Genomic DNA, 23,803 nt, shown 5'->3' with positions numbered 1-23,803 from the left:
ATTTTCAAAATTTTTAAAAATTTAATGACGATCGAATTTTGATAGAGACAAATATTTGAAATTTTGATTTTTCATAAACCTTCCCTGGGGTCCCTAGATGTCCCACAAAAAATTTGGGCCCGATCGGTTCAGCCGTTTGGACGTTTATTGGATACAAACAAACAAACAGACAAACAAACAGACAGACAAACAAGCCAAATTTATATATAGATGCACGATTAACTATATAGGTCTATTTAAAATGCATATATTTTTCTAATATTCTAAATTATTTATCTATTCTGAACCATATTTGAGATCTATTCTAAACTATATTTGATATCTACTCTAAACTATACTAAATATCTATTCTAAGCTATATTTTATATTTATTCTAAACTATACTTTAGAACTATTCTAAACTATATTTGATATCTTTTCTTAACTATATTTAATATCTTTTCTAAGCTATACTTGAGATCTATTCTAAACTATATTTAAGATCTATTCTAAACTATACTTGAGATCTATTCTGAACTATACTAGATATCTGTTCTAAGCTATATTTTATACCTATTCTAAACTATAATTCAGATCTATTCTAAACTATACTGTAGATATCTGTCCTAAGCTATATTTTATACCTATTCTAAACTATACTTGAGATCTATTCTAAACAATATTTGAGATCTATTCTAAACTATAATTCATATCAATTCTAAACTTTACTTGAGATCTATTCTACACTATTCTTGATATCTTTTCTAAACTATACTTGATATCTATTCTAAACTATGCTTGAGATCTATTCTAAACTATATTTGATATCTACTCTAGACTATACTAGATATCTAATCTAAGCTATATTTTATATCTATTCTAAACTATACATTAGAACTATTCTAACTATATTTGATATCTTTTCTAAACTATATTTAATATCTTTTCTAAGCTATATTTGAGATCTATTCTAAACTATACTTGAGATCTATTATAAACTATACTTGATATCTATTCTAAACTATATTTAAAATCTATTCTAAACTATACTTGAGATCTCTTCTAAACTATACTAGATATCTGGTCTAAGCTATATTTTATACCTATTCTAAACTATACTTCAGATCTATTCTAAACTATACTATAGATATCTGTTCTAAGCTATATTTTATACCTATTCTAAACTATACTTGAGATCTATTCTAAACAATATTTGAGATCTATTCTAAACTATATTTTATATCAATTCTAAACTATACTTGAGATCTATTCTAAACTATATTTGATATCTATTCTAAACTATACTTTGTATCTATTTTAAACTATACTTGAGATCTATTCTAAACTATACTTGAGATCAATTCTAAACTATACTTGAGATCTATTATAAACTATACTTGAGATCTATTCTAAACTATACTTGAGATCTATTCTAAACTATACTTGAGATCAATTCTAAACTATACTTGAGATCAATTCTAAACTATACTTGAGATCTTTTCTAAACTATATTTGAGATCTATTATAAGTGTAACCGTAAATGTTCTTGATATTGTATATTTATTCTTATCTCTATACTTGATACTATATATCTATTTTTAAGTGTTTTACTTTATATCTATTCTTAACTGTGCCTTTTTTGTATACCTTTAATTCAACAAAATATATTTTTTTGGGTTCTTTTTCTTGAATGAGTATCTAAACATTGTTTTATGTTTTAAATAGTATAAATGTTAGATAAAAAGTTTTTTATATTTGTTTGTTAAGTGTGTTAGTCTGATACAAAGGCTTTATAAGGCAGTGTAGGGTAGGTTTGCGTTGGGATATTTTAACCTTTTCCCTTAGCGCTACAACCCCCTCCCCCTCCCCCCAATCTGTGGGTGGTGCGACCCCCCCCCCCACGGAAGGGTTGCGCTTCCCCCCTGTGCCGTGCAGCTTTTTTACGTGCAGTCTCGCATAGTGCAGTCCCGAGACCCCGGGACTCCACCAGTAACTCAGTGCACTCCACTCCACACACTCACATGCAACTATACACACAAACACACACTCATATTAGTGTGCAAAACTTGTGTGTGAGTGAACGACAGAGGCCGAGTGTTTTTGCCTGTCTAGTGACTAGGCCTAGCAGGCCCAGGAACTGCAAAGAACAACAACAGCCTAGTGTTGCCCCCTGGGTCGATACTAGTATACTTCCAGCTCTCTAGACACATACACAACTTTAAACCTGTCGGAGAAGAGAAAACTAAACAAATCCGCAAAACATTAATCCAGGAAATATTGGAGTGTGAGGTGGAGTACATTGTGAGTTTATATCCTGGTGATGCATGAAGGAGGAGGGATGCTAGGTCTTAATCCAGGTCTTAGGGACCATCCCCTTCAGGGGTTTCCAGGGTTTGGAGGGCTAGGCCTAGGGCCGGGAGGAGGGGGCCCTGTTCATATGCCCCATCCTAATTCTGCCCCTAATATGTGGCCATTTATCTGGAGTCATATTACCAAGTAAGTGTATATTCTGAACCTTTGCTTTAGTATTTAGCTGAAGACGTTTAGATAAAAAAGTCAGAAAACATGTGCAAATGTTTTTTCTTATCTTCAGATTTGACAAGGTTGTGTCCATGAAAGAAAGAATATGCCTAGGGATTAAGAAAGAACACAAATTTTAAAAAAATTCTAGAAAACATTGTTTTTCTGTTTATGATCGTAAACCATTAATATCGCAATATTAATTACACTAATAAGCCTGGAAAAATAAAAATAAATTTCGTATAGTTTGGCAGTGTCCAAAATCTTCTTGTTAATTCTAACTATTTTCTCATCATTTTTAAAATAATCTAATTATCTTAATTATTTGTTGTTTATAGAGAATGATTTATATGAAGTTATATGTACGGGCATTGAACCGTATAGTATCATATACCAGTATTGTCTGATCAAAGAAACGATTAATCAATGCTATAATTAACGATCAATTTGCGACTCTTTAGCACTGTAACAATGAGAAAAAGGTATAGAGGGGAGGGGGTATATATGTGTGTACGGTGTATATACCTAATTATCCTTCTGTAGAGCTCAATCCGAGGAATTATCCAGAAAATCTGCCGAATACCTTGTCTACTAAAACAAGAAAGGTTTAAAGTATCTTCTGTCCACTTGTCTAGGATTTAAATCCCTGTAAAGGGAGGGGAGGGGGGGGGAGCACATTCCCTAGGTGTCCATTTTAGGGTGTACAATACATACATATCTGTATATTGTATGGTTTAGTTCACATTTAAAAATGTGTTGAAAAAGTCTTGTTTCTATAGTGACTTTAGTATCGAGATCTAGGTATATAAACACCCCCGGACATGTATTTTCTCAAAACAATATTATTTATGTTATATGNGGGGGGGAGGTCGTTTTTGCTCCATTGTAGTATTATGACAAATCGAGGTCCATTAAAGTCCCGGGAAAAAGTTTATAAGAAGTGGTAACAGTTCTAAAACACAGTTTAAACACAGTACACTTATCAATCATATTTACCAAAACATACTTTATTATTAACCTTTACAATTACATGTAATATAGTTAATTTGAGATTAAAGGGACTGTAAATGTAATTTCAAGTGACCCCCCAAATGTCACTGAGAACGGTACATTTAAGATTGCAGTTGTCGGGTTTATTTTTTGAATTATGAAGGAAGTTGTCAAAATAACATGTTTTAGATGAAAAAACGACGATATCTTCCTCATTGTTATTCAGATAAAGTTGTGAATGTCTACTTCTATCTAATCACAATGATTGAAATCCATATTTAAAAACAAATCAGAGTTTTACATGCGATTAATTTCTTATTGATTTTAATCGATTATCAGGTTTCGACTTTGTTCTTACATTATACATTGGAATTAGAATCGTTGATGCTAGTTGTTTATTAAAGAAACAGTTTGCGATTTTTTCTTATCTCTAGTCAAACATGATTTAGAAGGAAAATAGTTGATTTACAAGGTGATAAATTATATAAAAACTATTCTAAATAATTTTATTTGAGATAAACTTCATTGTTTTCAATCTAATCTGAAAGCACTAAAAAAAATATGATATTAATAATTATTTTTGTAAATAATTTCATAAATATATAATAATAATTCCCAGTTTACTTTCTAGTAGATGAATCCTAATAAGGGATAATACCTCTGTTTATATGAATGATTGAACTTGATATAATCTCAATATTATTAAACAATTGTCAACCTTATATATTACTAGATAACTAGGCAATGGGAAAAATCGATTTATATATTTGTAATCAGCATCATTTTTGGCTCGGAAAAAAAGAAAAGCACTACATTAAATAAAAGCGATTGAAAAACGCGGCATCATTTTATAAATAAAAAAACACACATTTTTTAAAGGTCAAATGGCAAAATATTAGTGTGCTTCCAATATTCATGTTCATATTTTTATATATTTTTTATTTTATAATTAAATTTGTTTTATTTATATCGATTTATATTGATAATATAGTATTTACACATTTTGTTGTGGAAAATTAAATTAAAAATCAAAGAATAAGTTTCATAATTTATACTCTGGGAAAAATAGAGTTAAAAATTTAGATATGTATAAAAAATATTAAGGCGTTGGGACATTTCTTAGGAAGACATTTCATAGATAGAACATTTTATAGATAGGACATTTCATAGATAGGACATTTCATAGATAAGACATTTCATAGATAAGACATTTCAAAGACAGAGAAGATTTTCCATAGACAGAGCAGATGTTCTCCGCATACATTGCAACAACGAAACAATTAAGAAAGCATGACATATGAAGAGTACTTGGTTTAATTTTTAAGAAATTAAAATTCAACTTTTTCCTCAGAGAAAACCTTTCTGTCCAGTGTCCATTTAAAGGTTTTTCACTAAAATTGCGTTTGTTGAATAAAAATGCTCGAGTGAATTATTAAAAATCCGCAAAAAAATGGAAAACTGCGATTTCTCATTTGTTTCTCTGACACAGTAGAAGGAAGACATGGAAAGAGAATACATTTCATTGACATTTTCATAAGACAAGGGAAAATATGAAGATGAAAAGAAAAAAACTATCATTTGTAAAAAAAATTCTTCTTTCTATGAAATGTCCTATCTATGAAATGTCATATCTATGAAATGTCCTTTCTATGAAATGTCCTATCTATGAAATGTCATATCTATGAAATGTCCTTTCTATGAAATGCCCTTTCTATGAAATGTCCTTTCTATGAAATGTCCTTTCTATGAAATGTCCTTTCTATGAAATGTCCTTTCTATGAAATGACTTATCAATGAAATGGCCTATCTGTGATATTGTTATCTCTATAAAATGTCTTTCTATGAAATGTCCCAACGCTAATATTAACACATGGTGGACTATTTTGTATTTCGAGGAAAGGGATGCAATTAATATGCAAACCATGCAAAATAATTTTTTTTTACGACTTTCGATTTGTAGATAATTGTTGCATTTTTTGTTATTGAATATTCATGTCAAAATAAATTTTTTACTTTCTTAGAAAACAATCGAATTATTTATTATAAATGCTCTAAAACGAAACAGATAAGATTAATTTTTCTTGGAAAAGTAAATAAGGGAAAATTTAACAATCCAAAAATATTTGACTTAAAATATTTAAAATCATAATTTTTTTTCTAAGTTTACAAAGATAATTAGTCTATCTGCAGGGAAAATAAAGGTCAAAAGTTTCACAAAAAGTGATATTTTTATTAATATTTACATAAATTGGTACTATAGCTTAAAAAATGAAGAATCCCTTATAAGACATGGATATATAAATACCTGAAGGTTGACTGCATGCATCGAATGAAAAGTCCTGCGGGTTAAAGGGTCCATCTAAAATATATAATTTCGAATAAGAAAACATGTTAAAGGAACTGTCAACGTAATTTAAAGTACGAGGTATGTTCAATAAGTTTTGCAAATTTTTTTAAGGTTTTTCTAGACGTCTCAACCCTGTAATTTTTTTCCATCCTGGTTGTATTCTCATAATGGACTTTATTCATCAAACTTTTTATTTCTATGAAATCCGCCTTTTCCCGGAGGTTGTTTAGCTCCATTGTCACAACACAGGAACGTTTTTAATGCCAACCAGGGAAAGAAGACACTTGGAATGCTCGATACACAAACAATTCGTGCCTAAAACTTTCCAAAAGCAGACACATTTGACATGATTCAAAATGCATTAGAGGATAATAATATGGACAAGGCAAGTGGACTAAAAGAGAAAAGGTGTAATGGAGAGTGTTGACCGTTGGCAGAAGGGGAAATGCAAAGCAAAAAAATCTACAAAAACCCCTCAAACAGTGGAAACAATTGAAAGTTTCTCAAACCAAATTCGCAAGGCTTCCTAGTTGATGATACCTGATGAGTTTGACATGGTGCTGCAAACAAAGCTGTAAAACAAGATTTGAAAAATAGCAAAGACTTAAACAACATTTGCTCCGAAGAGGTCCTAGGAAAAGATACTAATTTGTTTGCAGAAATGTAGATTAAAAATTCTTGAGGACCCCTAGAATAAATGTTTACCCTCCTTTGACTTTTTAAGGACCACTCTGAACTGGGTAAAGCTTAAGCCTGTAGAGAATATATTTAGGGTGAGACAAGCATCTTCAATGGGATCCGGGAGAAAGCTAATTGCATCCAACATATTTTTTGATCGACATTAGTTGGTTAGAAAATTAAACCGGTATAAATATAGTGAACTTAAAAAAAAAATTAAAGGACTGAGACGTCTAAAAGTACCTTTATAAGTTTCGCAAAACTTATTAAATATCAATCGTTCTCACTAAATATTGCCATGAAGAATTCTGTTATATATCTTTATGATAAACTAAACGATTGATTCTAGAGACCATCGGTCATTTCTTTTTCAAAAAACAACGGCGCCTTCATAATTTCAATTTACAGATAGAAAAAAAATCTTCATCATAGGCATATATTGACAGGGTAGGTCTATAGGGTACTATTGTTGAGGACACAAGTGTACAGGCTCAACCAAAACAAATAAGTAAGACGACATCATGACATGAAACCTTTTAATATCACGATCTGAAAATTAAATCCTATCTTATCCTTAAAAAAATATTAGATATATATTTTAAGAAAAAATAATAAATAAAATCTATTTTTGCCTTATTCTTTTCCAAATAAATTAGATCAAGGTTGCCTTATACTTTTTGATAAATCCTGTATTAGTGTTATATCCTAAATACACTGATGAGTAATGTTATCTTTACTTCTCTTATCTTGTAAATCCGGTATTATTCAAACTTTAAGCATTATTTATAATTTGAAAATTACACAAATTAGAATCATCAGATAATTAGAGTTGGAATAAGATACTTAAAACTTAAAATCAATGAGAAACACGTGATTATCCCGGAAATCAACTTTCACGTTGTTATTTTATGATAATCAAAGTCAGAACAACACAACAGGATTAACCATAAAAGATGAGACTTAAATTTTTAAAAAGATGTGCGGGTAGTGAAGTTAAAAAATCGGTGGCCTTTCAGAACAAAAACCTCTCCACACAAAAATTCATCATTTAACAATTTTTCAGGATGGAAAAGGGGGGGGGGTTGTTATCAGAGGGCTGTATATTTTCTCGAAAAAAATCCCCACCCCTTTTGGAAAATTCTTTTTCCCCAGAAGTTCAATGTGCTTGTGTTATAGGGTTTTATTCGCTGAATTGAGCATATTTTTGGGTAAAAAGTATCAACAGAAAAAAATCCTTTTGATGTTCAATTTTTCATTTTTTCCCCAAAAACGTCAAAAATCACCCTTCCCCATAATTCTAAAAACTATACAGCCCTGTTAATGATTATTTAAGAAATCCCTGCTAAACTCTGTGTACACCTTTTAGTACAAATATTAGAACTCACCCGGCCCGAAGTCGCAGTTAGGATCTAGCTTAATATCCTCAGCTTTGAAATCTGTTTCAGGGAACTCCAGGTTATTGTCCCCAAGACCAACATTCTCATCTTTTACTAAAAATATTAATATAAAAAAAAATATAACAATTGTCTTTTTCAAAACCAATTTGAACTAAAACACATGTTAAATTGGTTTAAGTTTAAGTTCCGTAAAAGAAGTTTTACAAAATATTTATAAAGTCAAATCATCTATTTTATTTTACTCAACAGGTTAGGGGCACGGTTATGCCACTCAACCCTCTGGCAGAAAAGTAAAATGTGTTCGGAGGATTGCTGTATTATAAAATTAAAAATAAAACTGAATAAGAATGAAAACTAATCTAGTACTAAGCAAAGAACATGAAGTAATATGATATACGAGATATAAGAGGAGAATTAAAAACATTCAATTTTAAAAATAAATAATAAAAGCTGGAGAGAAGGAAATTAATATTAAGAAAGGTAGTATTAATGAATGAAAGAATGAATGAATTTATTAACGAATGATGAAAGGATGATAGTAAGGATGAATGGTATAATAACAAAATGATAGAATGAAAAATCTATACAAATTGGCGGATTTTTTAAGGAACCCGTGGGTATCCCGTGGTAACATAAATTTGTTTTTATTCCACGGGCAACGCTGAGCACTTCAGCTAGTGATAGATAAAAGAATAAATGAATGAAATATTGAAAAGAACTGCTTGACGAACAAATTGCATGATAGAAAAACTAATATGGTTAGAAATATTAATGAATGATTATTAATTTGTTAAATGAATCGCCGGATGAATGTTCAGGTTTAATTTGTAAAAAAATGGAATATACATTTTTATAAATAAATGAATAATGTAGATATAAGGCAAAGGATTTAGTTTTTAAATGAATTAAAAATGAAAAGGAATGAATAAAACAATGAAAGAATAAGTGATAGCATAAATAAATACATGAATAAGAAAAAATATTAAAATGAATAATGATTAAAATAATGCTAAGAAGGATGAATATATAAATGAAAAGGGTGAATAAATAAATAAATAAATAAATGAATTAATGAATAAATGAATAAATAAATGAATAAAGAAATGAATTAATGAATGAATAAATGAATTAATGAATAAAAGGATTAATTAATAAATGGATTAATGAATAAATGAATTAATGAATAAATGAATTAATGAATAAATGGATTAATGAATAAATGGATTAATGAATAAATGGATTAATGAAAAAAAGGATTAATGAATAAATGAATTAATGAATTAATGAATAAATGAATTAATGAATAAATGAATTAATGAATAAATGGATTAATGAATAAATGGATTAATGAATAAATGGATTAATGAATAAATGAATTAATGAATAAAAGGATTAATTAATAAATGGATTAATGAATAATTGGATTAATGAACAAATGGATTAACGAAGAAATGGATTAAGAATAAATGGATTAATGAATAAATGAATTAATGAATATATGAATTAATGAATAAAGGATTAATGAATAAATGGATTAATGAATAAATGAATTAATGAATAAAAGGATTAATTAATAAATGGATTAATGAATAAATGAATTAATGAATAAATGTATTAATAAAATAATGGTTTAAGGAATAAATGGATTAATGAATAAATGAATTAATGAATAAATGAATTAATGAATAAATGAATTAATGAATAAATGAATTAATGAATAAATGAATAAATGAATAAATGGATTAATGAATAAATGGATTAATGAATAAATGAACATCAAAAGGATTTTTTTCTGTTGATACTTTTTACCCAAAAATATGCTCAATTCAGCGAATAAAACCCTATAACACAAGCACATTGAACTTTATTAATGAATAAATGAATTAATGAATAAATGAATTAACTACTGGTTTGATTTTGTGTTTCTAAAGTTAGGTTTGTATTGCACAATTATGTTTTGGTTTACTCATAGTATTGATTTAATAATAATACAAGCAGAAATAAAACAAGGAATATATATATACATATAAATAGAAAATATTTTTTTTTTTAACTGATATTAAAAATATTTAGCCGTTTTGACGGGCAAGCAAAGTATATATAAAGATGAAATGGTATCCTGAAGATTAAATAAACGTTGAAAAGTAAAGAAATTTTTGTTGACTTTTTGCTCCAGAAAAAAAATAAATAAAATAAAAAATGAGGGCAAGGGGTTAAATAAAAAAAATCCTTCCTCTTCATATAGGTAAAGTAAACATACAAACCAAAAAACCAGCTCTAGGATTTATTTCTAACTTAATTCTTGACATCAAAGGTACACAACAAAAAGGGAAATATATTTTATTAATGGCGAAACATTTTTAAATTTACATTAAAAAGATTTAAAATAATTTCATTGCTATTTTTATATTTAAAATCTGAATAGTTATATAATCAGGATTTAAGGTTTAAGATCTCTTGAAAGGATTAGAACTTGTGAGGTTGCATCAAATGATGTTTTTCTATTAAAATTTTGTGAGAAAATTTGTGTTGAAACAACACACCTTTCTTCTCACTCCTTTTATACTATTTGTCTTTTGCAGAAATACTATTCCTTTGCTTTCTTAATTAATTACCCCCCAACCCCAGCACACTGCCACCCTTTTCCCCCATATCACCCACCTCTCTTCTTTTATTTAAGGACTGCCCATATTAATCTAGCTAATATTAGTTATAATTGAAGACAATCCGAAGAAAGTTAATATTATAACTTGACAAAATGTAGAATGAAAAACAGATTTTCGAACATTTTCAAAAAAACTGATCCCAGAATGTTTAAACTTCTGGATAGTAATCAAAGTATGTTTTTACTCTACTGGATACTAATTATGGTTTGTTTAAACTACTGGATACTAATTTTAGTATGTTTACATTACTGGATACTAATTATAGTATGTTTACACTACTGGATACTAGTTTTAGTATGTTTACAACTTTACACCACTGGATTTTAATCAAAGTATGTTTACACTACTGGATACTAATTATAGTATGTTTACACTACTGGAAATTACTTAAAGCATGTTTACACTACTGAATACTAATTACAGTATGTTTGCACTACTGGATACTTATTATAGCATGTTTTCACAACTGGATACAAATTAAAGTATGTTTTTACACTACTGGATACTAATAATAGTATGTTTACACTACTGGATACTAATTATAGTATGTTTACACTCCTGGATACTAATTATAGTATGTTTACACTACTGAATATTAATCATAGTAAGCCAACACCACTGGATACTAATCAATGTATGTTTTTACACTACTGGATACTAATTATAGTATGTTTATACTACTGGATACTAATCATAGTATGTTTACACTACTGGATACTAATCAAAGTTTGTTTTTACACTACTAGATACTAATTTTAGTATCTCTAGCTTGTAACCCCCCCCCCTCTTCCCCTGAATCCAAACTATGAACACGAAACATTAGACCTAAATATCTTAGGCTTTAACAACAATATTCAGGTTTTAGCAAAAATAAATTTGAATTTCTTCCTCCAATGTCTATTTTTAGTTTATTTTTTATATTTTCAAAAGTATTTAAGAAGAGAAGCTAATTCAAATAAACTGAAAACTGCCACAAGCTTAAATTTTCTAATCATATATCATCGTCGCAATCTGATATCAAATAGTCACAACTTGAAATTGCAAAGGTTTTCACCATAAAGATATAAGAATAAAATTAGAGTTCGTGGAGAATGCTCATTTCCTTCATTAGTAAACAATTAGAAAGGGGACGTAGAATTGCAAAACATCAGATTGCAAAAATATAAGGATTGAAATTAGAGTTTGTGGAAAGTGGATGAGCTTCAGAAAAAAATCTCTCTGTTCCTCGATCAATGCAAAACGCAGAGGATAAGCCTTTTTTAGTTCAACGTCTGAAAATAATTTGATTTTATACGATTCGAACAATATGTTACAAAGAAAATTCGCAAAACTATGAAAATGAGAGCAGCAAGGTTTCGGTTAAAATAAAAACGTGAATATTCACTCAACCATGTTTACCTAAATAGTTATATTTAATAGCTAGAAGTAGTAGACATGAAAACATGCAGTACTCGGTAAACAGTATATTGACACTGTACGTAACATTATAAACAATGTGTACATTGCAATGTAGTGTACAGTGTACGTACATACGTTGAAGGGTTGAAATCTAAATCAAATTTCTCTCTGGATTTCTCTGCACCCCAGCTCATAAAGCATTAAGCAATGTGCTTAAGATAGTTGATGGTGCATGCATAGCATTTCTGGACTCTGCTCTTAAAATTTGAACCTTATTCTGGACTCTGCACTCGCAGATTGCACATAAATTGTCTGGGCTAGCGGAATCAGTGGGGAGAAAATTTACAGAAACAAAATGAAAAAAATCTAAAAACCCAAATATTTTGCATAGAGGAATTCTCAGTATCCGAGGGGGGGTTTTGAGAACCAGAAAATATTTGAAAAGTAGAAGAGAGTATGTTTATTAAGAATTTTATAAATGAATTAATGAATAAATGAATTAATGAATAAATGAATAAATGAATAAATGAATAAATGAATAAATGAATAAATGANTCATGAGAAAATATTTTAACCCCCTCCCCCTGAAGCTGCCTGTAACGGGAATGCTACCCACCGGCTGAGGAAACTGCATGGGATGGTAAATGTACAGAAACCAAAACATCTTTATCTACTGGACATATTTATTCTATTCACACGCGTACCACATTCGTACAAATATAAACTTTATTTAATTTTCTGTAAAATCATATCATATTCAAGAATTATTCAATTTGATAATTCTGACAAGGCGACAAGTGCTGACAAGTACATAACAAGTTTGGACAAGCTGGATTAGATACTGACAATTGGAAAGTAGTACAGAGTACACTGACGACACAGAGTACAGTGTACATAGTATATAGAATAGGGTACAGAGCAAAGAGTACAGTGCAGAGTACGTACAGGGTAAAGAGTGCAGAGTGCAGGATAAAGAGTGCAGAGTGCAGGATAAAGAGTACAGAGTACAGAGTACAGAGTACAGAGTACAGAGTACAGTGTACAGAGAACAGGGCACAGGGTACAGAGCACAGGGTACAGGGTACAGGGTACAGGGTACAGGGTACAGGGTATAGAGTACAGGGTGGAGTACAGAGTTAACTATCCCTTTGCTTGAAGTATATTGAAGCAAAGTCAGCCTGTGGCAGTTAACCAGCAAGGCTGGATGAGTGTCTACCATGGAAAAACTGTATTACAGATGACGCAGAACAGTTTACTGTTTACCTATTGGCAGATAAGCGTTTAAAACAATTAATTTAAGATACAGTTTTCTTCTTAAATAATCAGAGTTGTGTCTGGGGTTATTGAAAACATTTCATTTCCAGTGTTAATAATGAAACTACTAGATATCCTCTGTATCATTACATGTCTATGCCTCCCGCCCCCCCCCCCTTTATTGGGTATACCCTACCCCAGGTCAAATCCAAGTTTTGGGTTATTTCAAAGGGGGGGGATTACCCTAGGGGGAGGGGAGTTTAGAGTCACCATGGGGAATACTAGGCTTGTAGAGGGATGCTCTAGCCCCCTGGGGAATATTTACAGGTTTCTTGCGTTTATTTAGCCCCTCCCCCCGTTTTCATGGACTAGAGAAGGAGGCCAAGGAAGCTATACATTCCATTGGAAGCGAGGGGGGGGGGTGGCTACCCCCATCCCACAATTTGGGGCTCAACCTTTTATTGTATTATTCCCGAACCTACAGGTATTATTCCTCTGTCGAGCGTTCATGACAAATTAAAACTAACAGATCCCCCTCCCCTTTCATCGCTCCATAAAGACTGGATTAACAAGGTAGATTCCCAAATTGCTTGTAAATGATAAGTATTGATAAAAAATGATCTTGACAAAAAATATAACGCCAGAAAAACTAATTTCAACTTCAAAAGTCTATTTAATAAAAATAATTTTGGACTTATTATAATACTAGTTTTTCTGTTATTAAATAGTTGCCCGAACTGATGGGAAAAAGAATAAACGAAAAATGGAAAAGGTTGCAAGAATGTATTATATTTTGGTTATAAGCATCATCGAACTGATTTTTTTTAAAGTTGGACAGTGTTTTCTTAGTCAAAAGAAAGGAAAAACCCAAAATATTTGTTATTTATCTGTCTGAAATATAGTAGATGCCCGAACTACTTGTTCTGGATTAGACCTGACGCTGGCATCAAGCCAATATCATCAAAATCTGTTACATAATGCTTCTGCCAAAAATTAGATTTTAATGTACTTCCTAACTTTTACATCGACTTTCTTTCCCCATAATTTTCCAAAAATACGTACGTTTTATTCCAGGACCACCATTTTGAACATGAAAATAAGAGAAGAAGACTTGTTAAGGGATGCTTGAGAACCATCAGGAATCTGAGCATTCTTTAAATTCTTTGATTTTTTTTTACAGAAAAATGTTGGGGGTTTTTTCCTAGCTTTTCTAGATCATTACTTAAATAAGAATTCTGCACCTTTTCTACATAGTAATTAGTAGTAATTATTTTTTTATTTATGAAAAAAAAGATACAAAATTCTTCACAAATAAGTGTTTCATGAGAAAATATTTTAAAACCTCCAAAAATAGAGGTTGTGGAAACACCCAATTCTAGAAAAATATAAAAAATATTAATCAAAGGGAAAGGAAAGGAAAGTTACGTATTTATTGTTTACATTATATTCAATATAAACTGGTGGAGGATTGTTAGTATTTTTCGACGATAAACTAACAACTTATAGAAACAAAAATAAAAGATTTATTTGTAATGTTAAAAAAAAATTAAAATGAGCTTTATGGGTTGTGAAAAAGATATAGGTTCTACGCAAAACGGGCATTTTTAAGCATCTTTTTAATTCGCGCCGATTTTTGACATCCTTCAAGTTTTTTTGAGTCTTATGCTATTTTTAATCTTTTTGGTCTTTTCTTTGTAAAATCGTCTTTGCTTTCTTCGATTCTTTTGCAGCAAACATTGCATGTGTTAGAATTAAAACATGTGTTCTCCTGATAAAAATCTTCAATTAAATTCTGTTTAAAATTCGAAATAAGATTGAGATTTGAAAGCTTAGAAAAGTGTCGTTTATTTTCATATCATATTTTAGGGAAATTGTGAGAAGCTAGGAAGCAGTTCAATTTTAATAGATTTCACTCTAGGAATATTAAAATTATTTTTGTTTCCAAGATTTGCGTTTTTGATTTTAATAATATGAAATCTTTTTTAAATATTGGGGGTAATTGGTCTCATTAAAATTGAAAAAAAAATTTTTACATTAAAAATTCCTAATTTTCTGCAGGGTAGTATGTTCAAAGCCCAAAAAGCCTCCACTGTGTGACTTATTCTAGGTAACTCAATCAGCAACCGAATAACTTTCTTTTGCAATGATTTTATCTTATCAATATTTTTGTTTGAAGTTCGCATTAAAAATGTTGAACTAAATTCTAAATGAGAGTGGAAAAGGAGTAATAAAGCAATTTCATGGTTTCAAAGCTTAAAAAGTTTAATTTTTTCACAGCATGAAGTAAAAAAGTTAGTCGCCTGTATATCTTTTTTAAATAGTCATTAAAGTTTAATTTAGTATCCAGCCATTTTCCCAATAATCTCACTGAATCTGCTTCTTTTAAGCGTTCAATTTTTCGTGTTGTTTCTCGTAATTTAAAGAAAACATTTAGAGAATTTGAAAATAAAATTGCATCAGTTTTCTCAAAGTTAATAGTAAGTTTATTAGACATGTACCAACAAGTTTTTTTTCTAATTCTTTATTTATTGTGTCTGTCAGAGTATTCACGTTCTTACATTTTGATGCCACATTTGTGTCGTCGGCAAAAGCTACACTGAAAAGTTTGTTAGGTTGGAAGAAGTCATTTACATATATAATCAACAGCTTAGGTTTGATCCTTGAACAAGACCCATCCCTAATATTTTAGGGTACCTCCTTTCTTGCATTTTTATTTTTATTTTTTTTTGTAAAGGAAAATGTTTTTCAAAATTCATGAAAAAATGATTAAATACTAGGCAGACCACATTTGGGAATTGGGAGGACAAGGGCTATTTTGGTCTTATCGTTAAATTTATCATATTTGTAAAATTAGATTCTAAAGTCGATCGATTAAGTATAAATTAATTCCGGGTCTTTCTGGTTAGGACTGAATGAAAGAAAAAAGTATTAAGTAAAAGAAAAAACTATTTAACAAAAAAAACATTTACTTGTTTTTTGAATTTATTGAATTTTTTGAATTTATTGAATTGAGCTTAATCAAATTTTCTTTGAAAATGATTTAACATTATCGGGGTGTCTGACTCTTATGGATAACTTCGGAGTTTACTACATGCTATATTTGCTACCTTTTTAATGAATGTTTAAAACGTTTCAATGCACAGTACAAAAAAATATTAATACGAAAAAAAATATATTTTTATTTCAATAATTTGCATTAAATGCCTAAAAAATGTTTGTTTTTTGGTTGTCAAGTGATGTTCAAGTGTTAGTACATTGATACGTTTAATCTGGGATTTCAATATTCTTAAATATTCGAACTACAACTTCTTGTTCGTGGATTTAGTTGGATCAACAGTTTTCTAGACTCTGGCCGGGGGAAGAATTTATATTTTCTGAACTCTGAGACTGTCTAGTCCAACACAGGCAGGTGATACAAGGCAGGCTGGGACAAATCACTTAACAGGGTAGTTCCTACTCCACCTAGTTTTAACCCCTCCAACTGGCCGACATGTTTTTTACATGCAGTGTCTTTAATCAAAACATGGAGATTATTTGAATAAATGATGACAAAAATAAAAATAGAACTATTAAACAGATTAAAAAATGAATTAGTGAATAAATTTTGGATCAGTATCAATGCACAATTTTTGAAAAAGATCAGTAATAAAAGTGATAAATGATGAACAAATTTCATCTTCTAAAATTTAATTATGTTGAGAGAAAAATGGCAAAGCTGATGAAAAAGCCTGATTAAATATAGAAACAAATAAACAAAACATAAACAAACTAATTTGTTCAAGGTAAATGTGATATAATTGTGGAAAGCTTGAATCTAAGCTCCCCAGTCGGTTCAGTAGACTTTCCAGGCTAGAGAGAGGGGGGCGGGAGGGGTTAATTCCCCCGGGAATAATTATTTTCTTTTTAGGTTGCTGTGTGGACATGAGTTTTCACGTCAAAATTTGGTCTGATCAGTTCAACAATTTAGACGTTCAATGTGTACAGACAACCAACCAATCAACATATAAATACAAGATAATATTAAAGAATATGTATAGAGCTCTGTAACTCTTAGTTTTTAGTAAAGCTGGAATTATACATCTTAAAATACAACTAAAGCTGAAAGTTTACCGCGTGAAATTTTAATAAATTTGAAAATAAACACCTGGAAATAAATTAAGAAATGAACAAATAACGGTAAAAAAAGTAAAATTACCTCCATCTTTAGTATCAAAAGATTCCAAAAAAGAGTCCGTTTCGGACTTAACAACGCCCCCAAGATCATTGGGCGTAAGAGGGGGTTTTTTCTCCTCCTGGCTAGCTGGGTTAGAACCGCCTTCTGCCTCTCCGCCCGCCGAGGGGGGCGGAGAAGCGCTATCACAGCCGGGTGTTGTAGAATTCTCTCCGTTAGAAACAGGGTTCCCCTGCCCGTCAGGGTCTGATTTAATAGAGGGGGCGGGGGACCCCTCCCCCCCTTCACCAACCTTACTAGTATTCACTGTGCTAATGGTCAAGCCACTCTTGGCTTGTAAATTGGCCTGGGTTAAACTACTTTTTTCTTTCTTCATCTTCAGGATTATAACTTGATCTCCTGAAACAATTAATATGTATTAATTTAAGTTGTTTATGGGTTTAAAATATGGTAGAAAAATAATATTTGTTTGGTTCAATACTTGGAGTCATTTATAAAACATGGTCGGTAAAACGTAAATACTTAATTATTAAAATTGTAAGGAAAGTTTACCCAGTAAATAAAAATAAATACCACAGCAGTTTTTGTAAAAAAAAAATTTAACAAGTTTTTAAAAAATGATAGTTTCAAACTGAAAATGTTTCTGATAATTTTTAAAAATTTGAAAGGTTTATTCTGATAGGAGAAAACAACATGAAATTTTTATGGATTTTGTTGGCCCAATTTTTAAATCATTTTTAATTTTGTAAATAAGAATTTTTTTTACAGCTCTGGTAAAAATAAAATATCTTATATCAACTGAAAGTCTGTTTAGGAAAGAGAAAGCAATTCCAAAAATAAAAAACTTCCGATAGTAAATGAAACCTGGTGAAAATAAATGTCAAATTAATAATTAAATAAATCCCGATATTTAGCGTGGAAGAAAGGAAAGCACCGGAGTAATTAAGTGACGTAGGAATTGTTGATTTATTTACTTAAAGAGACTCTCAATCTAGTCACATACACGATTCACAACGTTACCATATACACTTTTACCCAGAAAAAAATAGCGCGATTTTTTCTGAAAAGGACAAAAAATGAAGTGCGGTTTCTTTCTTGAATTGACTGCGGTTGATGCAACAGAGACAAGATTATAAAACGCAAATATCCTCCAGTCTTACTCATTTTTCTTTCTCATCTGTTCCATATCTTTTACTACTCATTCTTCATGAATCCTTCAATCTTCATTCTTCATGAATCCTTCAATCTTCTTCATTTTTCCTGAATTCTTCTATTCCCATATTCCCATAATCCCATATTCCCATATTCGCATATTCCCATATTCCCTAGTACCCAGGTGCTGCTGATTATATCCTAATAACCACGTTATGATAATATCCATGTGCTGCTGATTATAGCCTAATATCCAGGTGCAGCAAACTATAACCTGATATCCAGGTACTGCTGATTACAACCTATAACCAAGCGCTGATTTTATCCAGGTGCTTCTGAGTATAGCCTGATATTCAGGTGCAGCGGAGTATAGCCTTACATCCAGGTACTGCTGATTTTAGCCTGATATTCAGGTACTGCTGATTATATCCTAATAACCAAGTGCTGATATTCAGGTGAAGCTGATTATAGCCTGATATCCAGACATTAAATAATGTTTAATATAAGAATAAAACTACCCCGTAGTAGAACTATAAAACAGCTTTCTATTTCTCTTTGTAAACTTTAGAAATGTCATAAGTATCATATATCTATTCCTGGTCTGAATTATTAATCAATTTCATTTGCTGATCGATAGGAAGGATCGGATAGGACGAATCGAAAAAAAGGACGGATTAAAAAGTAAGTATGTAAGTAGAATATTTTGAATTATAGGACAGATTAGAACAGACAAAAAATGTTTAAAAGATAAAACGGCAAAGTAAAAGTGGGCGGAACGGAGATTGAATTGGAAGGTACAGAAGAGATTTTGTAAGATTGGACGGATTAGGTCAAGAAAACAATTAAAAAGAATTAGAATGATAGGACAGATTGAAAGGATAGAAAGGACCAGATTTATAATAAAAGGATACGATGAAAGGACAATAGGTTAAGTGTTAAAAAAGATAAGACGAATTAGAAAATTTAAATGAAAGGGTAGGGACGGGATAGGAAATGATAGGACATAAATGGAGAAGACAATGTAGGGGTCCTGAAAATCTATGACCTGTTAACCAAAAGCTCAACAAATGATTGATTTACAGTTAGAACTGATTGATTTGATAGATTCAACATGAATTAAAGTGTGCGACCTATTGTTTACGATGATGGATCGCCAATTTTTTTTTCGCTCTTTGAATTATAACTTTTTATTTCACTTTCAAGAAATCAATTATTCAACTACATTTATAAGTCTTTTCCTAATTCAAACTAAACTTTGGAAGAACGAATATTCAAAATTGAGATTTTTCATCATTTCTGAATTAATCATCAAGTTGAGAAATGTCAAATACGATAAAAAGGGAAAAAGGTTGCGTCAATGTAAGAAAAGAATTTTTAGAGAGAGTAAAGTTCTTAGATTCACATTTTCGGAATTTTCCGTCGAATAAGTTTAGTAAATAAAGGGTAAAAGTCCACAAAAGTCTGTTTTTCAAAATGCAAATTTTAGAGATAAAAAGATTTTTTCATTTTCGTTTTTGTATAAATGGTTTAAGTAATAAAGATTCAAGTCATTTATTGCATTTTTCCAATGCAGGGATGATCTGTATTATATATTTGAAAAGGATAAAACAAACACGGAGTACGGCTCTATCTTAATTTAAGGAATTTGAAATTTTTTTATCAAATTAAAAAACATTCATTTCATCGTACTCCGAACTATTTTTCCATCACATTTATTCCTTCATACCGTATTCAGAAATTTGTCAGGGGGGGAGGAGGGGGGGGGGATAAATTTTTTTACTTTCTAGAGGGGCGCATCCTCCGTTGGGGGCTGAATACTTCCCTGTGAACCATCTCAGCCCTCATGCCCCCCCCCCTTGTTAACTCTAAAAATGTTGGCTATTTAAGTGAAGAAGAAAGGAGAAGGGGGGGGGGGGTCAAAAACTAGCAAAATCTAACCGTATGCAATGAAAGAGTTGAAATAAATTCTTGACAGAGAGAGAGAGAGAGAGAATAGAACCGGTTGTAGTGTAGTTTCTGTGAACTAGTTCAGTCTCAATTCTATCGATCCAACCCGAAATCTCAAATTATGTTGAGAATAGAATCTCGCAGGTTGAACTTACACACAGTGCAACACTCATAAACACCAAATATTCTTTGAAAACAAACTAGCCTTCGTCGATTTTAAATTAAGATTTAAAACCTAGACGTACTTAACGTTTCTGTTTTAGTCCCAACTCCCATAACTACGAAACCTTCCATGGAAAAATTCTTGATTTAATTTTTCAATTTAATTTTTTTTTATTTTTATTAAATTTAAAATAAATTGGGTTGGATCTAAAACATCTTTTTTTCTAATTCGTCACTTTTCCTTGTACAGTTTTATTCCCAGCTTTTATAAGAAAAAGTAACTTGGCAAAAATTTCCACACTTGAAAAGAATTTCATGAAGATTTGAAATGTGTTATCAGAGATAAAGAAAATGATGAACTTTGTAACTCGAGAGAGAGAAAATATTTCCATTTTAAAATGGAAATTTAGATGAATAACAAATTAACGAACAAAATGACCCAAATAACGGTATTGATTTTGGCTTCCTACAAGTATAGTTCTGTATTTCGTAAAGAATAAATAGTTCTATAAAAATACATCACAATTATTACTTCTTCACTTATGATATTTATTATTTAAAGTTCTTGAATTTTCCCTCCGAAATAAATAAAATGTACTTCTGATAGAAAATGTGTTTTTTCTTCTTCTAAATCTCCCTCCTCCCCCAATATTGTTGTATTTATTGTTAAGTTTTAACTAAAGTTTCTGCCAGAAGCAATATCGAAATTGCAAAAATTCCAAATAGATAAACTTGGAAGAATTTAAACATTCAACAATTCTTGTTTTAATATTATGTATAAATTACAAAATTCGGTCAATTAAAATAAAATAAGTTGTGTTCTTTAGAAGCTTGTTGAGTGAGATGAGGAATGAAAAACTAATGAAAAGCCCTTTTCCAGTAAATATAATAGAGAAACTCTAAATGTAAATTTTAGTAACAAAAAACTTCCGTAAAATTAAAATAATTTTTTTCTTCAAAAATCATATTTTCAACTTCGTTGTGAAACACATTGTTTCTTTTCCCGTTTTTATAAATTGAAGACGTCGTGTTATAAATAATATTCCTTATAAACCAATTTTTTTTCCAATATAGAAGTTCTTATTTTCCAAAAAAGCAGTGTTTAGATTCCATTTCATTTTGAAGCGGATCCTGGATCCGCCCAGGAAAAATTGAACCAGATTTGGATTTTTTTCGCTTATTTTTATGCTTAAACTTGATGAACCATTCAGAAATAAGGACAGGTTTGAGTTTGTGGAGCAAAGTTTCTTTTTACAGCTTTTGGTTAATTTTTGTCCCTTGGATCCGGATCTGAGGATCAGCATCTTTTTGCGGATCCGGATCCAGGAATCCACAATGTTGCGGATACAACAAATCCGGATCCTTAGTTACAAGAAAAGCGAAACAAACTTTTTTTAATCTGAGAATACATGATTGAGATATTTATATCTTATCATCTTAAATTTGAATACATGAAGGCTGAAGCCTCCACTTTTTCTGAAGGGAATCGACATATATAAACATATCGGATTTTAGATTTAGATGTTAGATTTGTAAGAGTAAGTTTCTACCTGTTTAATTCCTTTCTTTTCCAGTTTCATCCTGCTGGACACGATAGTACAGTAGGATGCGTCCCCATCCTATACCCACCATACTGGAAAAGTAGGGAAGGGAAGGTCTGGAGGGAAAAGGGAAGTATGAGAGGGAAAAAGGAATGTTGAGAGGGAAAGAGGAAGGTTGAGAAGGAAAGAGGAATATAGGGATTTGATAACTACGGAAGGGACAGGGAAGGTAGGGAATCGATAGAGAAGGTAGGGAAGGGAAAAGGAAGTAAAGAAAGTAGAAGGGGAAGGTTGGGAAGTTAGGGAAGGGGAAGGTAGAGAGTGATGGTAGGTTGGCAGATAAAGAAGTGAAGGGAAGGGGAAAATAGGGAAGAGAAGGGCTGGAGCTCTTTACTTCTACATATCTTACTTTATCTAGAATCAGGAAATTATTCACGAACTATTTTTAGAAATTAGATTTTGTAGTGAGTTTATTACTTTGTAGGAAAATTGGAACCTTTAAAAGACAAATATAAATTTATAAGTGAGGCCCCCCCCTCCTGCCCCCACCCCCCCAAAAAAAGAATCCTGATATTCACAAAATTAATAAATAAAATTTTAATGCAATTTTGATTTTAAAAACTCTTAAAAATTCATAAAAATAATTTTTAATCCACTTATACACCAAGTTCTCCAATCATATTTGAGGCAAATCGGCCCTGGGGTTCAATAAGTTATGATCCGGACAGGCAAACAGACATTTAAGCTAATTACTATCATTATTAAATATCAAAAACTGTTCGAAGATTTATTAAGTATATATTTTTATATATAGATATCATTAACTCGTAATAATTATTTTCAACTTCTTTACAGGGAAGCTAAGGATATTTTACTTTTTCAAGATTTCCAAAGATCAATTTTGCCTATAACGCATTCAGATCGTAGCGAGGGTTTTAAATCGAAAACTGGATTTTTCTTGTGAAAACTAAATTTGTATTTTGAAAATTAGATTTGAAATCTAGATTTGTCTTGTGCATATTAGATGTTTATGAAAAAACTGGATTTTAAAAAATAAACTAGATTTGTTAATTAAAACTAAGATTTGTTTAAAAAAATAGATTTTTCTGATTAAAAGCAATCTGTTTGTCAAAAAACGGATTTATGTATTAAAAACTAGATTTGTTTATTAAACACTTGACTTGCTTCTTATTTGATTTTAAAAACTTGATTCTTGATACTATCTGTGTATTTAAGATATAAATAAGTTTAATTTAAAACTAAATCTGTTTATCAAAAATAGATTTTTTGTTTCAAACTAGATCTGTTCAGCAAAAATAGATTTAGCTAATTTAAAAAAACTCGACTTTTTGATAAAAAAAACCAATGGGTTTCTTGTCAAAATAGTTTCTTGTTCATTACAGAATCTAGATTTGCTTACAAGAGGAGCTACGAGGTGACAAAGTCGTAACATTCACAAAAGTTTGACCTTTCTCTACTGTGTTGCTTAACACTGAGATGTTTTTTAAACTAGAATTGTTTTTAAACTGGAGTTTTAAATTTAAAAAACTGGATTTGTTTATTGAAAACTAGATTTCTTTATTAAAAACTAGATTTGTTTA

General features: G+C 30.5%; 1 protein-coding gene across 1 annotated transcript; it reads right to left on the bottom strand.

Annotated features, from left to right (window-relative positions):
• Positions 1 to 2,707: 2,707 nt before the first annotated feature.
• On the bottom strand, positions 2,708 to 22,296 carry LOC111704203 (uncharacterized). Its single transcript, XM_023476357.1, has 5 exons — positions 22,212 to 22,296; positions 17,425 to 17,799; positions 7,900 to 8,004; positions 5,795 to 5,848; positions 2,708 to 2,763 (listed from the first exon to the last, which is right to left on the bottom strand). The coding sequence occupies exons 2-5, from the start codon at positions 17,774 to 17,776 to the stop codon at positions 2,708 to 2,710; spliced, it is 567 nt and encodes a 188-aa protein (XP_023332125.1). The 5' UTR covers positions 17,777 to 17,799; positions 22,212 to 22,296.
• Positions 22,297 to 23,803: the final 1,507 nt, after the last annotated feature.

This window comes from Eurytemora carolleeae, unplaced genomic scaffold (assembly GCF_000591075.1).
Source record: "Eurytemora carolleeae unplaced genomic scaffold, Eaff_2.0 scaffold383, whole genome shotgun sequence".
In the NCBI taxonomy this organism is placed as follows: domain Eukaryota; kingdom Metazoa; phylum Arthropoda; class Copepoda; order Calanoida; family Temoridae; genus Eurytemora; species Eurytemora carolleeae.
The sequence above is the reverse complement of the archived record's forward strand: the minus strand, read 5'-3'. Positions and strand labels throughout refer to the sequence as shown.

What these genes read in the sequence shown, in the direction of transcription:
- LOC111704203 (XM_023476357.1), bottom strand. Translation starts at nt 17,776, where the DNA reads ATGAAGAAAGAAAAAAGTAGTTTAACCCAGGCCAATTTACAAGCCAAG. An exon ending in TAACTGCGACTTCGGGCCGG is followed by an intron (nt 5,849 to 7,899) that starts GTGAGTTCTAAT and finishes TATATATTTTAG; the next exon opens with ATGGACCCTTTAACCCGCAG. An exon ending in TGCATGCAGTCAACCTTCAG is followed by an intron (nt 2,764 to 5,794) that starts GTATTTATATAT and finishes ATTAACAAGAAG; the next exon opens with ATTTTGGACACTGCCAAACT.